The sequence below is a fragment of the Hakea prostrata genome, chromosome 1 (genome assembly GCF_041222555.1).
Source record: "Hakea prostrata isolate BN-2017 chromosome 1, UWA_Hpros_2, whole genome shotgun sequence".
Classification (NCBI taxonomy): domain Eukaryota; kingdom Viridiplantae; phylum Streptophyta; class Magnoliopsida; order Proteales; family Proteaceae; genus Hakea; species Hakea prostrata.
In genome coordinates, this window is record NC_142600.1 from 77,702,241 (window position 1) to 77,716,570 (window position 14,330).

A 14,330-nucleotide genomic window follows, 5' to 3' on the forward strand; every position below is an offset into this window, starting at 1 on the left:
TGGTCAGGAAGCGTAGGGGGAGCACAAACGTTGGGGGAGCTGATCCGGACTCTACGCGAAGCTCTCCTCTTCTCTTCTCTGTTTCTCTCACTCTGCATCCGCTACTGCTCGCTTCACTTGCATCTTTTCCACAAATATGTCTATGTTATTCTGATTTCGTAACATTAACCACAAGCTCTTTTTGGCGCTCGTCTCCAATGACTTGAGTAGTCCAAGAGGTTTGAGAAACGGCTGTTTCAGATTGCGATGGCGGCTTCCCAAGCGTAGACATGGTACCCTATCGGGGTCTTTTCTTCGTCTCTCTATCCGTTTTTGCAGTAGGATTAAGTAACGATGATTTCTGACGTTCAAGCGATTTCCTTCTTTCGAGAGAGATGGGCGGAGGAGACTGTACCATGATTACTTCCTTTTTCCTATTGAGTATTTGAAGCAGCAACACGCTGCCAACGTCCACTAATGGATTCAGACTCTACCGGCGAAGAATTGATAATAAGGACCAGAAAACCATATACTATAACTAAGCAACGGGAAAGATGGACAGAGGAGGAACATAACAGATTTTTAGAAGCTCTGAAGTTGTATGGCCGAGCTTGGCAGCGCATAGAAGAGCACATTGGAACAAAGACTGCCGTGCAGATTCGAAGTCATGTACAAAAGTTCTTCTCAAAGGTGGAAAAAGAGTCTCTTGTCAAAGGCATAGCAGTCGGACAAGCTCTTAACATAGAGATACCACCTCCACGACCTAAAAGGAAGCCAAGCAATCCATATCCTCGAAACACCAGCACAGGGGCTCCTCAGTCTTCTTTTGTCAAGGATGGGAAACTGTTAACACCAGCTTCACATCTGCATGCCGGTAAACCACCGCTGAAGTCAGAGAATGACCTACCATTGGAGAAATCTGCTAGAGAAAAAGAAACTCTAAATGAGGACAATTGTTCAGAAGTCCTCACTCTGTTCCATGAAGTTCCCTGCACTTCCTACTCTTCTGTAAACAAAAACTGCATTCTAGAATCAATTGCACTTAAAAGTTCGTCTCACTCAAGAGGATTTGTACCCTGAGTTAAAGATAAAAATGACCAGGGTACACCGGATGTATCCCATCTCACTGTCAAGTCCTAAGTAGTAAAACATGGGGTACTCATCTAGATCATCCAGGAGTGGAGAAAGATGAACCAGCGAGAAGCAGAAACAACCCTGAAGTGGGACTGCTTAAGACAGGGCTTGGACACACAAGGCTCAAAGCTCGTCGAGAGGGATTTAAACCATATAAAAGGTGTTCAGTTGAAGCCAAGGAAGAGAAGGTGGCTAGTCATAGTGGCATAGGAGGATTTTGCTTGGGAGCAGTGCCTACGTGGCACTGCTCCAAGTAGTGAACCGCTAGATTAAAAGAATTTTTGAATAGTTGAATCTTGATCGTTAAATATTCCCATATGCAAAATTCATTCACTTATGTGAATCTACTGCTTGTTTTACAGGTTAACCCAAACATATGAAATGAACCGAACCGAATCGGTTTTCCTTTTCATTCCAATCCCTTTCCCCTTTTGTAAGTACCATTGTGTTAGATGATGAAATTAGAATGACTTGTGTTACCCTCAAAGAGAGTACAACACATATATATATCATAGGTATAAAGTACAATATACGATATAGTATATGTGGAAAATACACAACAAATACATAGTATAATACTAGTCTCTAACACCCTCCCGCAAAGTCAAGGGGCCAGAATGAAGCTTGACTTTGGATCGTAAAAGTTGAAAGCGAGAGGAGGAGAGACCTTTGGTGAGAATATCCGCCAACTGATCATTAGTAGAGATAAAGCGAACCTGGAGATCTCCCTTGGCAACCTTGTCTCTAACAAAATGAAAATCCACCTCAATATGCTTGGTGCGAGCGTGAAACACAGGATTTGCAGACAAGTAGGTAGCACCAATATTATCACACCATAACACAGGTGGAGAAGACTGAGGAATACTCAACTCAGTAAGTAATGACTGAATCCAAGTGAGTTCAGTAGTAGCCAAAGCCAAGGCACGATACTCACTTTCAGTGCTAGATCTCGCCCGAGAGCGGGAGAAGAAACGGTTATTGCCAAAGAAAATAAGAAACTCCGAGACTGAGGACAAGGGAGAGAAAGCGGCAAAGAATAAGAGAAGGCGAATAGGAGACATAAAGAAGGTGAGATACGAAAAGCAAAGCCACAAGATCGGGAGAAGCAGAAAGGAAAGAGAGGGAAAGCAACGGAGAGAAGGAAGAAGAGCACAACAAACGGACAAAGTTGGGTGGAGAGAATTCGTACGATAAGTGGTGAGAAGGGACAATGGGAGTAGTAATGGGTTGCATGGATAAACAGCGGGAGAAGCCAAAAGTAAGGAGATAACAACAAACCCAGAAAGAGGGAAAGCCAATCCTAAGAAGAAAGGGACAAGACAGAGCAAATCCTACTAAGAGAGTGGATAAGGTCACTAGGAACAGAGGATAATCAAGATGTCATCAACATAAACAGCATATAGAGAGGCCCATGAGAACTTTGACAGAAAATAATGAAGAACGTCAGACCCGAAAACCAAGGGTTAGTAAGAATGAGGAGAGGAAACCAGCCCGGGAGCCGCAAGGCCATAAAGAGACCGAAGCACAAACATGTGTGGGAAAACGAGAATCAACATAGCGGAGGTTGATGCATATAAATGTCTCAGACAAATGACCATGAAGAAAAGCATATGACATCAAGGGGAATAGGCAAGTGGAGGACACGCAAAGATAACAAAATGGGATTGTAGTAGGTTGACAGGACTAAAAGTCTCGGATAATCAGGCAACGGTGAGCCAGGACTAACGCGCAAAGAATGACCCAGGAGGGGCAAGGAAATAGCCATTGCAACCGATAATTGACGATCGCGGGAAGTGAGGTCAAAGTCCAAGTGTGATTAGAAATGAGAGCATAAATTCGTTATCCAGCGGCGCCAAACCGTGGCAGATGCTGAGAGTAACATGTGGGTTCAATATCGGTGATGATGAAGCAACTAAAACATGAGGGAGAGAGTGGCGTGCGTATGGAAACTTGTTGGGACACGTGGTATGCGAGTCCCATCTTGGGATCGAGTGACCATGGAGTGAGACGAAGAGGTGCATGAGGTAGAAGACAAACTTCATTAGGAAGGGTAGATGAAGGCCCACTACTAGTATTATTAACCAAAGGAGGTTGACTAGGAAGGGAAGGATGACCAACCAGCAACATTATTAGGCCCATGACCAACAGCATTATTATGAGGCCCATTAGCAACAGCAACATTATTAGGCCCATGTGCAGGTAAAGGCAGAAAATCACAAAGCATAGAAGAGGGTAAAGGTCCACATGCATCCGCAGCAGAATCAATGTGAGGCATAATAGTAGCAGAACTATTAAATCCATCAGTGCAAAGTCCAATAGTCCTTTAGGTACAAGCCAAAGACCAACATGAGTACTGTTATTAGTAGCATTATTACAAAAATCAGCAACTATAGGTAAAACTGAATTTGTAGAAACATTAGATGGAGCAGAAGTAGCAGCTCCTTGACCATCCCTAGGCAATGTACATGGCACCCGAACGTTGTAGAAAAGAGATCTGAAGATGTACCGGATGCCAAAGTGTAGTAAAAGACCTGTCCTTATATGGAAACAAAAGCTCATCAAAAATCACATGTCTAGATATGATAACCTTTCCAGTGACAGGATGAAAGCACTTGTAACCATGATGATGAGGGCTGTAACCAACAAAAATATAAGCAGCAGATCTGGAAGCCATCTTATGAGCATGATAAGGTCGAAGAAATGGGTAACAGCAGCACCCAAATACCTTCAAAAATGTATAGTCTGGCCAACGCCCAAAAAGTTTATGATATGGGGAATCAAACTGTACAGCAGAAGAGGGAAGTCTGTTCATAATGTAGACAGCAGTATAAAAAGCTTCACACCAGAAAGAAAACGGAAGACCGGACTAGCAAGAAGAGAAAGTCCAATTTCTACAATTTGCCTATGTCTCCGTTCAACCACTCCATTTTGCTCTGAGGTATGCGGGCAAGAAAGTCTATGAGATATCCCACAAGAGGTCAAAAGTTTGGAGAAACTTCGAAATTCACCACCCCAATCAGATTGAAAACATTTAATAGTAGAATTAAACTGATTCTCCACAAGGTTTTTAAAAACCTGAAAAACCTTGATAGCATCCGATTTATGTGCTAAAGTATATAACCATGTGTATCTGGAGAAAGCATCAACAAAAGAGATGTAGTAACGATGACCTTCCTTAGAGATTGCATCGACGGACCCCACAAATCGAATATATAAGTGGAGAGGAGCAGAGACAGAGAAATGCAGGATACAAATGGCAATCTATGAGACTTGGCAAGTTGACATGCAGAACAAACACCAACAAATTTAGAGCTACTGCAAGGTAAATGAAACTGAGAAACCACTCTAGAAACCACAGCAGGTGCAGCATGTCCAAGTCTAAGATGCCAAACATTAGAAGATTGTCTAACAGCAGATAAAGCGATACCTGGAGGAGAAGAACACCCCACAGAATCAAGTCGATACACACCTCCTTCAAGAGGGCCTTGGAGAAGAATACGGCCCGAGCACAGATCCTTTACATAGAAGCAATCAGAGTAGAATTCAAAAAATACACTGTTATCATCACAAAATTTGCTTACAGACATCAAATTAGAAGATACAGTTGGCACATGTAAGACATCAGGCATGTTGAAGACCGAATGATTAACAGAAAAATCAGAACGACCTATATGTTGAATTTTCAAACCTGAACCATCCCCTATCAGCACCGAATCAGTTCCAGAATACTCAGTAGGAGTAGTTATGTGTCGCAGGTTAGGGGTGAGATGATGAGATGCTCCAGTATCAGGAAGCCATTGAACATTATGAGAAGGAGCAGAGGTGGCAATATGAGCCTGGGGAGAGTCATGAGGTTGAGACCTGTGATAGCAGAATCGAGGAATATGTCCATAGCGATCACAAATATTACAATAAAGAGTGCGACCCCCTCTGCCAAAACCTCGACCATAAAACCGTCCACCAAAACCTCGACCACGAGCAGTGTAAGATCTGTTTGAGAAATTCTGTCTAAAATTCCTGGGAGTAGCAGAAGATGCAGACCTTTGATGCTCAGAAGTAACAGAGGTGTGTGCTAAATTAGCAGTAACAGTGTTGGTAATATCTTGAAAAGCTGTAGCAGATCTGATTTCTTCACAAAGAAGAAGACCCTGAAGATCAGCAAGCTTGATGGGAGTCTCACGTGTAGTAACAGCAGTCACAAAAGCTTGAAACTCAGGTCCAAGGCCTCCCAAAATAAAAAGAACAAGTTCAGGTTCTGAAACAGGTTGAGAGGCAAGTGCCAAAGAATCTGTAAGTTGTTTGACCCGTAGAAGATAAGCTGAAATTGAGTCAGAGCCTTTGCGCAAGCTGTGAAGCTGCATCCTGAGCTGCATAATGCGAGCTTGTGAAGAGGATGCGTAAGTTGAAGCAAGAGAAGACCAAACACCATGAGAAGTGGAGATATTAACAACCTGGGAGTGTACAGACTCTGTTAAAGAAGCCAAGATCCAAGATAACAACATTTGATCATGCTTATGCCATGTAAAATAGGCAGGATTAGAGGTCGGTGATGTAGTCTCAGAATCAAGAAAAGGTGAGGGACAAGGATTAGTGCCATCAACGAATCCCATCAAACCAGTAGTGCGAAGAACAGGAATGAATTGCGATCTCCAAACCAAGTAATTGGTGGAATGCAGTTTAACAGGGAGATAGTGATGCGCATGAGACACCGAAAAAGAAGAGGTAGCATCAGCCAAGAAAGGATCAACAGAGGTGGAGGAAGAAGAAGCCATCTCAGAAACCAGAAGACGAAAATCAATCAAGAAGAATCTCTTGAAGAATTGGAGAAATAATAAGCTGCAGAGCAGAAACCGTTTGCAAAAGTGAACTAAAGCAACGATGAAAGAAACACAACAGAACAAGAATCGCAAGAACAGATCTGAATCGCAAGAACAGAACTGAATCGCAAGAACAGAACTGAAAAACACAGTTCAAAAAACAGATTTGAAAATACAGCAGATCTGAAAAACACAGCTCCAAAAAAGAGAGTAGAAACTTCAACAGATCTGAAAAACAGCAGAAGAGCTGCAACACCAAAAACACCAAAGAGAAAGAGCAGCTCGAAAAACAGAGCAAGAAGCTCTTCAAAAACCAGACGACACAGAAAAGAGATCAGTGATAAGAAGAATCACACAAACTGAAACGATTCAAAGGAAGAACAGCAGGAGATTTTCCAGATCTTCTCTGCAATCAGAATCAGCACAAACGCAGAATACAAAAGACCTGAGCAGAACCTCCACAAACAAAGAGCATGAACACTTGAGAAGACTCGTTGGAGAAGAGACCAAGAATCGCCAGAGAAAGAAACCTAAAATCCAAGATCGTAACACTTGCTCTGAGATACCATGTTAGATGATGAAATTAGAATGACTTGTGTTACCCTCAAAGAGAGTACAACACATATATATATCATAGGTATAAAGTACAATATACGATATAGTATATGTGGAAAATACACAACAAATACATAGTATAATACTAGTCTCTAACACATTGTAGCTGGCGTGACCTCCTTGGCATCCTCCGGCGTTGCCGCTACCATTGTCGGTGCTGATCGACCAACAAAGGTATCACCGAGTTCTTCAGTCAACAAGCTGAGCATCACTTCAGCACTTTCATCAATACCTGAATCACCACCCTTACTCTTCTCCTCCCAAACCACACAACCAAATTTCCCCTTTCCCCTCTTCCTCCTCCTAAAAGCATTGTTCTCCTTGAGAAAGCAGGACACTCTATAGCATCCCTGCTCAAGATCATAAAGGAGCAACTGGCAATAATGCTCGAAACTAGTTAAAATCAGCCTTCTAGAAGCTGACCACTGAATCAGGGAAGCATGCCTAAACCCATAAAAAAAATCTAGGATACACAGGCAACCCATGGATTAGCTTCAGCTGTTGATTCTTGAGAAGACGATGCTAATGTAATCTAGCAGATAAAAGAAAACCAGATTGCACCTGCCCAGATTGGATTTCGCAAGTTTGATTGTCGGAGCGCATGACAAATGAGAACTCAGTTTTCCCTTTTGTGCGTTATTCTTGAGTCGCCCATTTGAACCAAGCAGTTACTCTGATAAAATACAGTCTAATTGTGTAAAGCATGACAGTTCTCTTTTAATTTCAAGCCCTTTGAAGAACCCATCACACCAATGTTCCGTCGCTGCTGTAGAGTCAGGTTCAGTTCTACCATCTCCTCTATAAGTTGGTTAATGTCGCGTTTAACCAGTTGGACGTCATGTTGAACCACTTTGGTGTCTCGCCAGACTTCAACCAACATCTCCCACTGGCAAAACCTCTAAATAGTTTCATCCAAATTGAGGATCTTGGTGGAGTAACGAAGCCTCTGAACGATGTTCAAAGACGAGACCTCGTCGCACTTTAGGACAAGATCTCTTCCCCTCTGCAACTTCTTGATCAAGTTCTCCAGCCCTTCTCGTTTACGATCGTTTAACTCTAAATTCAATAGCCTCCCTTCTTCAAAAATAGGAACCACATGTTCCAGAGTACTTTGGAGTTGTTCAAGATCTTTTCTAAAATTGATAGCCTTATTCTTAGTTTTTAATACCATAGACAGTAGTTCTCCAGCTACTGCACCAGCCAATGCACCCTCCATTATTCCCTCTGCCATCTTCTGTATGTTTCTCTCACTTTCAAATACTCTTGTGAATCCTAATCCCAAACTCAGGAATCCTTACAATGGTAACATCATCGGCAACGCCAGAGGGTGCCAAGGAAGTCATGCCAACGACAGTAGTGGTTATCCAAGGGGAAAGAGATTGGAATGAAAAGAAAATCGATTCGGTTTGGTTTGGTTCATATGTTTGAGTTAACCTGTAAAACTACCCATAAATTCACTTAAGTGGATGAATTTTGCATTTGGGAATATTTAACGATCGAGATTCAATTATTTGAAAATTCTTTTAATCTAACCGTTCGCTGCTTGGAGCAGTGCCACATAGACACTGCTCCCAAGCAAAATCCGGCCAAGGAGAAGAGAAAGGTCCCAACAGGAGGTTTAGAGAAGGAAAAAAAAAAAAAAGGTCAGGTAGATGCGTGATCCGGTAGTGCATTCCGCAGGTCTAAAGGTTTTACACCGCCGGAGCTGGAAGTATCTCCCGTGGATGTTTTGCTACTGCAAGAGTCTTGTGTTGCTGATCGATGTGTCTCCGCCTTTGTGGTTCGACATTCATTGTGAAGCCATAAAACCCCAATCAACATGGTATCAAAACAAGGTTTGATGAATCATTACTTGTGAGAATACGTGAACAAGGAAGGATTGATTGATCAATGTATGATTCAGAATAAAGATTTTTTTTTTCCCTTTTGCTTGAGTTGGATCGGTGAAAAGAAAAAAAGAAAAAAAAAAAAAAAAGAAAAAAAAAAGGTTAATTTCTCAATCACCGTTCTGCAACCTAAGGACCGTATTCAGTTAGTGTGCCTGATATTGATTGTTATTTTTGATAAAAAAAAAAAACAAAAGAATAAGAATAAGAAAATTTCTGGATAAAAAGATAGATCAAACGATAATTATTATTTTTCTGCACAGAAGAATTCGATTGTTACAAAAATGCCAAAAGCCTAAAGTTTAATTATAATGTCACCACCAGTAGTTCCACATTGCCTATAATGATACCGTATTCAGCGATTCACCCACCGCCCGACGCCTATTCCCACATACGGATGTACCCTCGTCTGGTTGCGTCTTCGATGAGACCATATCAGAAACAACCTTGACACGTGACAAAAGCTTCCAATAAGAAATTTGAATCTCACCGGTAACGTCTAGAGATTTCAAATCTCTGGATTCATGAATCTGAGAATTATACATGTTTGGTTGTAAAAATCTCCAGATTCATGAAATCTAGAGATTCATCTTTTTTACAATAAAATCGTGAATCTGTAGATTTATGGGTAAGGGGTGAAATCCAGAAATTTCAAAAAAGCTATACATTTGCACATTCACAAAAATCACGTAGATCAAATAGTTTTTTAAGATGAATCCACAAATTTCATTCCACAACCAAACATTTAATTTTAAAAATTATGACCCTATAGATTTGAAATCTCTAAATATTTGAAATATCCATATTCATGTAACCAAATAGGCCTTTATGCTTAATTGTTGTTTTGGTTGTTACAACCATTTTTCTAAGGGATTGACCCATTTCTTAGCCTAAATGACCTTGTCTATTGCATTTATGACATTTTGTCACTTTCCATTCCTTGGTTATAATCAAACCTTGTGTTTTCATGCATTTATCTTTTGTATTTCTTTATTTTCTTTATTGTGTCTGTATTTTCTTTCTAGTTCATGAATAAAGCTTTTCAGCTTCTTACAAAAAAAAAAAATTTAAATTTTTTTAATCTTTAAACTTTCTCCTAAAATTTCATTTCCTATTCATAGAAATTTAAATCTTGTTTAAAATTTCAGCCATCAATTTTATCAGATCTAATGGTAATAAACTTTCTACTAAAGTTTTGATTCTTTTACTAATAACAATTTAAATTTTAAGTTTTATTAGTTGGATGTTTAGAATTTTAGTCATTAATATTATTATATCTAACTATAATAATTGTTTTTTTTATTACTTAATTTATGAAAATTGACTGTTTTCTCCATATTTAGTTAATAGACTTCAAATATATCTTTTTTCTTACAATTTCTCTCAAAATTTATTTCCCACATTTTTAGATCTAATGGTAATAAACTTTTTACTAAAGTTTCAATTCTTTTACTAATAACAATTTAAATTTTAAGTTTTATTAGTTGGATGTTTAGAATTTTAGCCATTAAAATTATTATATCTAACTATAATAATTGTTTTTTTAATTAATTTATGAAAATTGACTGTTTTCTCCATATTTAGTTAATAGACTTCAAAATCTATCTTTTTTTTTTTACAATTTCTCTCAAAATTTATTTCCCACATTTTCTTTCATGATTTATTAAAGTTTTTCTCCCACAACTTGGCCTCTATTCTTTATTTCAATTTTATAATTTACTTGTAATCGTGTTATCTATATTTTAGTCCTATTAATTTACATAAATTTTTAATGTGAATCCCAAGTTAGAATGTAATAAAATAATTTAGATGTGGGACTCATAGTGGGTCCCGCATTAGCCCACACAATATGTATGGTAAAAAGACATTAGTGTTCGTTCGACGGAAAGGTGATCCAGACTCATTATTCGGCCCCTCAATGTTCAATCCTGGCTCCGCCTCTACCCACACCCCACTTGCCCGTCCCCCTTCGTTGTAAATCCATCTTTTTTCGGCCTCTATAAGAGTCTTTCTAGAAAACTAAATACAAATACTATTTTGATAAAAAAACAGGAAAAAGAAAAACTCAAATGAAAGGAGAGGGGTTATGCTTTAAAATTATTTTGAATTCACCATTTTTTTTGGTAACCAAGTACTTCATTAATTTGGAGCAAATGGGGTGGCCTACCAAAGCTCTAATAACCACTGACTGGAACATGGCCATTCTTTCGGGCTCTCCTCCGAAAGGGGCTTCCTTGCCAAGATGTCTACTACTACATTAACTTTCCTAGAAACATAAGAAATTTGAAAATCCATAAAGTTCTGACCCAAGGTAAGGATGTTTTCAATCAAGGGCTTCATCAAAGAGGGACAAGTAATGTTATACCTCTTAACCAACTGAGCTATTTGTTGATTGGTCGTCCCTGAATGTACATAATTAATAGCTTCTGCCAATTGGATTTGATTCTAAAGCTAACATGTATTGGCTAAGCGATAGGGGTACAAAGATAAAATGACTAAACGTTAGAGGCCATAAGGGATTCGATTCTATTAGCTCTAGGCTTAAACTTGAATGAAGTTGTAATATTCTCAGATTGTCAGGCTGTGGTGCATGCTCTAGATGGGCTTGATCATTCATCAGTTAGGTCCAGTTGTGTGAGGATATCTTATCTCATAGTACTCTCTTTAAATCTCTTTAAATCTCTTAGGTTTCGGTTTGTGCATAGGTCCATGAATGTCTAAGCAGATTATTTGGGGAAGGGTCATACCATTTATAATGTCAATATTTTGGTGGTTGTCTTCACCCCCTTTGATTGTAAACCCATCTCTCTTTGCCTCTAGGAATGTTTTCCTAAAGAGCTTAATGTAAATTTTATTTTGATACAATAATTAAAATAAATAAATAAACACAAAAAAGGACTTAACATGTATATAAAAAATTTGAAACAGATTTATCTGGGAATTCCATATTGTAAATTTTTCTTGAGAAAATCTTTATAGGAAATTAGAAACATACCGTTAGAAGAAAAATCATGTTGGCTTCCTCCAATCCCTTAGAATGGTATGAAACTCCAGTCCACAGTGTATAGAATTCTTTGGCAAAATTGATTAGCATTCATTATAGATAGAATTTTATGATATCTGACAATCTTCTTCTTTGAGAAAGATATATGGATGTCAATATGATGAACATTTGTTTAACTATATTTCATGTGGATGAAATGACTAGTTACATCATGTGGATTAAATGACAATGGATTGGTTTCATTTTTTTGTTTTTGGTCAAGAACACTGCTAATCAAAAGAACAAGACGAGCCCAAGGGCCCAGAAGACATGACCTCTTGGGCCCAAGGACTGGATATGGGCCACTCTACTTTACTCGTTATAGTGAGAGCCCTCCGAGCTAGGGAATGAGCAAGCCCATTATGATCCATAGAAATAAAGATAAAAATACAATCTTCAAACTCCTTCAACCTCTTAATGTTAACAATGATGGTTGAAGTCCAACAACTACAATTGATTTGCTCCTACGAATTCAACATCTTGATGACCCCTTCACAATCGGATTCCACCCTAAGTGAATTCCATCCTAGCTCCTTTGCTAGTAGCATCGCCTCCTTAATTGCCTCCGCTTCTTGCTAAGCCTAAAGATGGAGGGTTGGAATTGACAACAACTTCTTGATCACTGTCTCATTCTCCCACATTGCAATACCCGAGCCTCCTTTAAGTTCATCTTCCAAGTATGCTGCATCGCATTGAATTTTGTTCCTATGTGTTAAGTTCTCCTCATGTAGTTGTCTCGCATGCCTTTGTATGTAATTTCCTTCCTCTTTCTCCAAATAACCTGCTAGGGACCAGAATTCAGCAAAAGCTTTATGTGCCTTGGTGATGATCACTTCTTCTGCGCACCACGTTATCCTTTGGTACACCAATTCATTCCTAGCCAACCAAAGATACCAACATATATATGCACATTGGCTGAGTACTTCTCTACTGTGGTGTTTACTTCCAAGTCCAATCAAGTTCCACCTCTCCAACCAAGTATGCAGTTAAGGATTTTCTTCATCTGGTATACAAAAATTTAGTTGATAGCCAAACCATACTAGCTTTGCAAATACACAACCCATCAGGATATGGTCAATTGTTTCTAATGTTGCTCCACATCCTCTGCAACTATGAAAAGTTTGTATTCGCCTTGCCAATAAATTTTCCCTAGTTGCCAATGCTTGTGCACAAGATCGCCATAAGAATGTCTTGATCTTGGGCAAAGTTTTGATGTTCCAAATTAATTCCCACACTTTTGGTTTCACTCTATCCCATTTGTGCTCCCTAGACGAAGAAGCTGCTGACCTATTGTCCATATCCCTTCGGTTGGTGAGTAGGTGATATGCTGATTTCGTTGAAAAATATCCATTTTTGCTAGCCCCCTACACTTGTCTATCTAGTTGAGAGAATAGACTAACCTTCATAAGCTGAATTGCCTTCCTGTCTTCCTCATTGAATAGTTGCTCTAACATTTCTCTTTTTCATTGTCTGGTATAAGGGTCAATCAATTCTGCAACTTTAAGAATATCACAATTCAAAGGTTTCAGGGTAGATGCTTTATGGTCTGAATTAGTGCTTACCCAATAGCTGCTCCATATGTCCACCTCTTCACCTGAACCTATCTCCCACATAAGGCCCTCCTCAAGCACATCTCGACCCACAAGAGCACTCCTCCAAGCCCATGAAGGCTTATTTCCAACTTGGGCTTGAAGAAAATCTGTTTTGGGAAAATAAATTGCTTTCATGAACTTAGCCCATTGTGAATTGGGTTTATCAAATAATCTTCATGCCACCTTTGCAATAATTGCTCTATTTTAAAGAATTGGATCGCAAAAACCAGTGTCACCATTTTCCTTCAACTGACATAGCCTTGTCCATGACACCCAATGCATTTTGTTTTCATTCTCCTTTTGGCCCTAGTAAAATTTTGAGATGTCCTTCCTAATTGAGTCATGTGTTGATTTCGGGAGGGTAAAATGTGAGGCCACATAATTTGCCATCGAGGAGGCTATAGATTTGATGAGGACTTCCTTTCCTACATGTGACAACATTTTGCTCTCCCAACCACTCAACTTTTTGCAAACCTTCTCCCCTACCTCTTTAAAAACTTCAGATTTGGATACTCCTATCTTTGTCAGTAGCCCAAAGTATTTAGAAGGGCTAGAGCTGTATGGAACCTTCAATAGTTTAGAGAACCACTTCCTAAATCTATGATGGGTATTAGGGCTAAAAGTGAGGGTGGATTTCTTCAAGTTCACCTCTTGACCACTAGCTTTATAGTATATGTTCAAACAATTCTTAAAATTTGTGACTTCTTGTAGCTTCATTTCTGAAATCAGAAGACAGTCGTCTGTAAAGAGCAAATGGGATATCCTAGGAGCTCGGCTTCTCACACTAATACCTTGTATCAATTTATTCACCTTTGCTTCCTCAATGATGGCACTGAAGACCTGTGAGCAGAAAATAAAAAGGAAAGGGGACAAGGGGTCTCCTTGGCGGATGCCACGAGATGGGGAGAAAAATTCTTTCTCAACACCATTAACAAGTAGGGTGTACAATATAGATGTAATAGTTTCCATTATCAATTGAACCCACTTGTTACAAAAACCCAATTTCTTTAGAATAGTTTCTATAAAACACCATTCCATGCGGTCATATGCTTTTCTCATATCAAATTTCAGAGCTAGCAATTTATTTTTTCTTTTGGTTTGGTGTTTTATATAGTGAAATATTTCATGCGCAATAAACACATTATCTGATATGATTCAATCAGGAACAAAAGTAGATTGTGAGTGAGAAATGATACCCAAGTAGTGACTTTATCCTTTTCGACATTATTTTGCTAATCACCTTCGTCACCATTCCACATAAGTT

General features: G+C 39.2%; 2 protein-coding genes across 2 annotated transcripts; one reads left to right on the top strand and one right to left on the bottom strand.

Annotated features, from left to right (window-relative positions):
* Window positions 1-302: 302 nt before the first annotated feature.
* Window positions 303-1,107, top strand: LOC149030253 (protein CCA1-like). The gene has a single exon (XM_089152641.1). It carries the CDS (start codon window positions 457-459, stop codon window positions 1,057-1,059), a length of 603 nt encoding a protein of 200 aa, XP_089008767.1. The 5' UTR covers window positions 303-456; the 3' UTR covers window positions 1,060-1,107.
* An 11,830-nt stretch (window positions 1,108-12,937) lies between these two features.
* On the bottom strand, window positions 12,938-14,035 carry LOC149030254 (uncharacterized). The gene is made up of 2 exons (XM_089144846.1): window positions 13,858-14,035; window positions 12,938-13,173 (listed from the first exon to the last, which is right to left on the bottom strand). Exons 1-2 carry the CDS (start codon window positions 14,033-14,035, stop codon window positions 12,938-12,940), a joined length of 414 nt encoding a protein of 137 aa, XP_089000972.1.
* Between the last annotated feature and the right edge of the window lie 295 nt (window positions 14,036-14,330).

Coding starts and splice junctions, on each gene's coding strand:
- LOC149030253 (XM_089152641.1), top strand. CDS start 457: ATGGATTCAGACTCTACCGGCGAAGAATTGATAATAAGGACCAGAAAA.
- LOC149030254 (XM_089144846.1), bottom strand. CDS start 14,035: ATGGAAACTATTACATCTATATTGTACACCCTACTTGTTAATGGTGTT. Junction 13,174..13,857: donor GGTGAATAAATTGATACAAG/GTATTAGTGTGA, acceptor TTCCCAAAACAG/ATTTTCTTCAAGCCCAAGTT.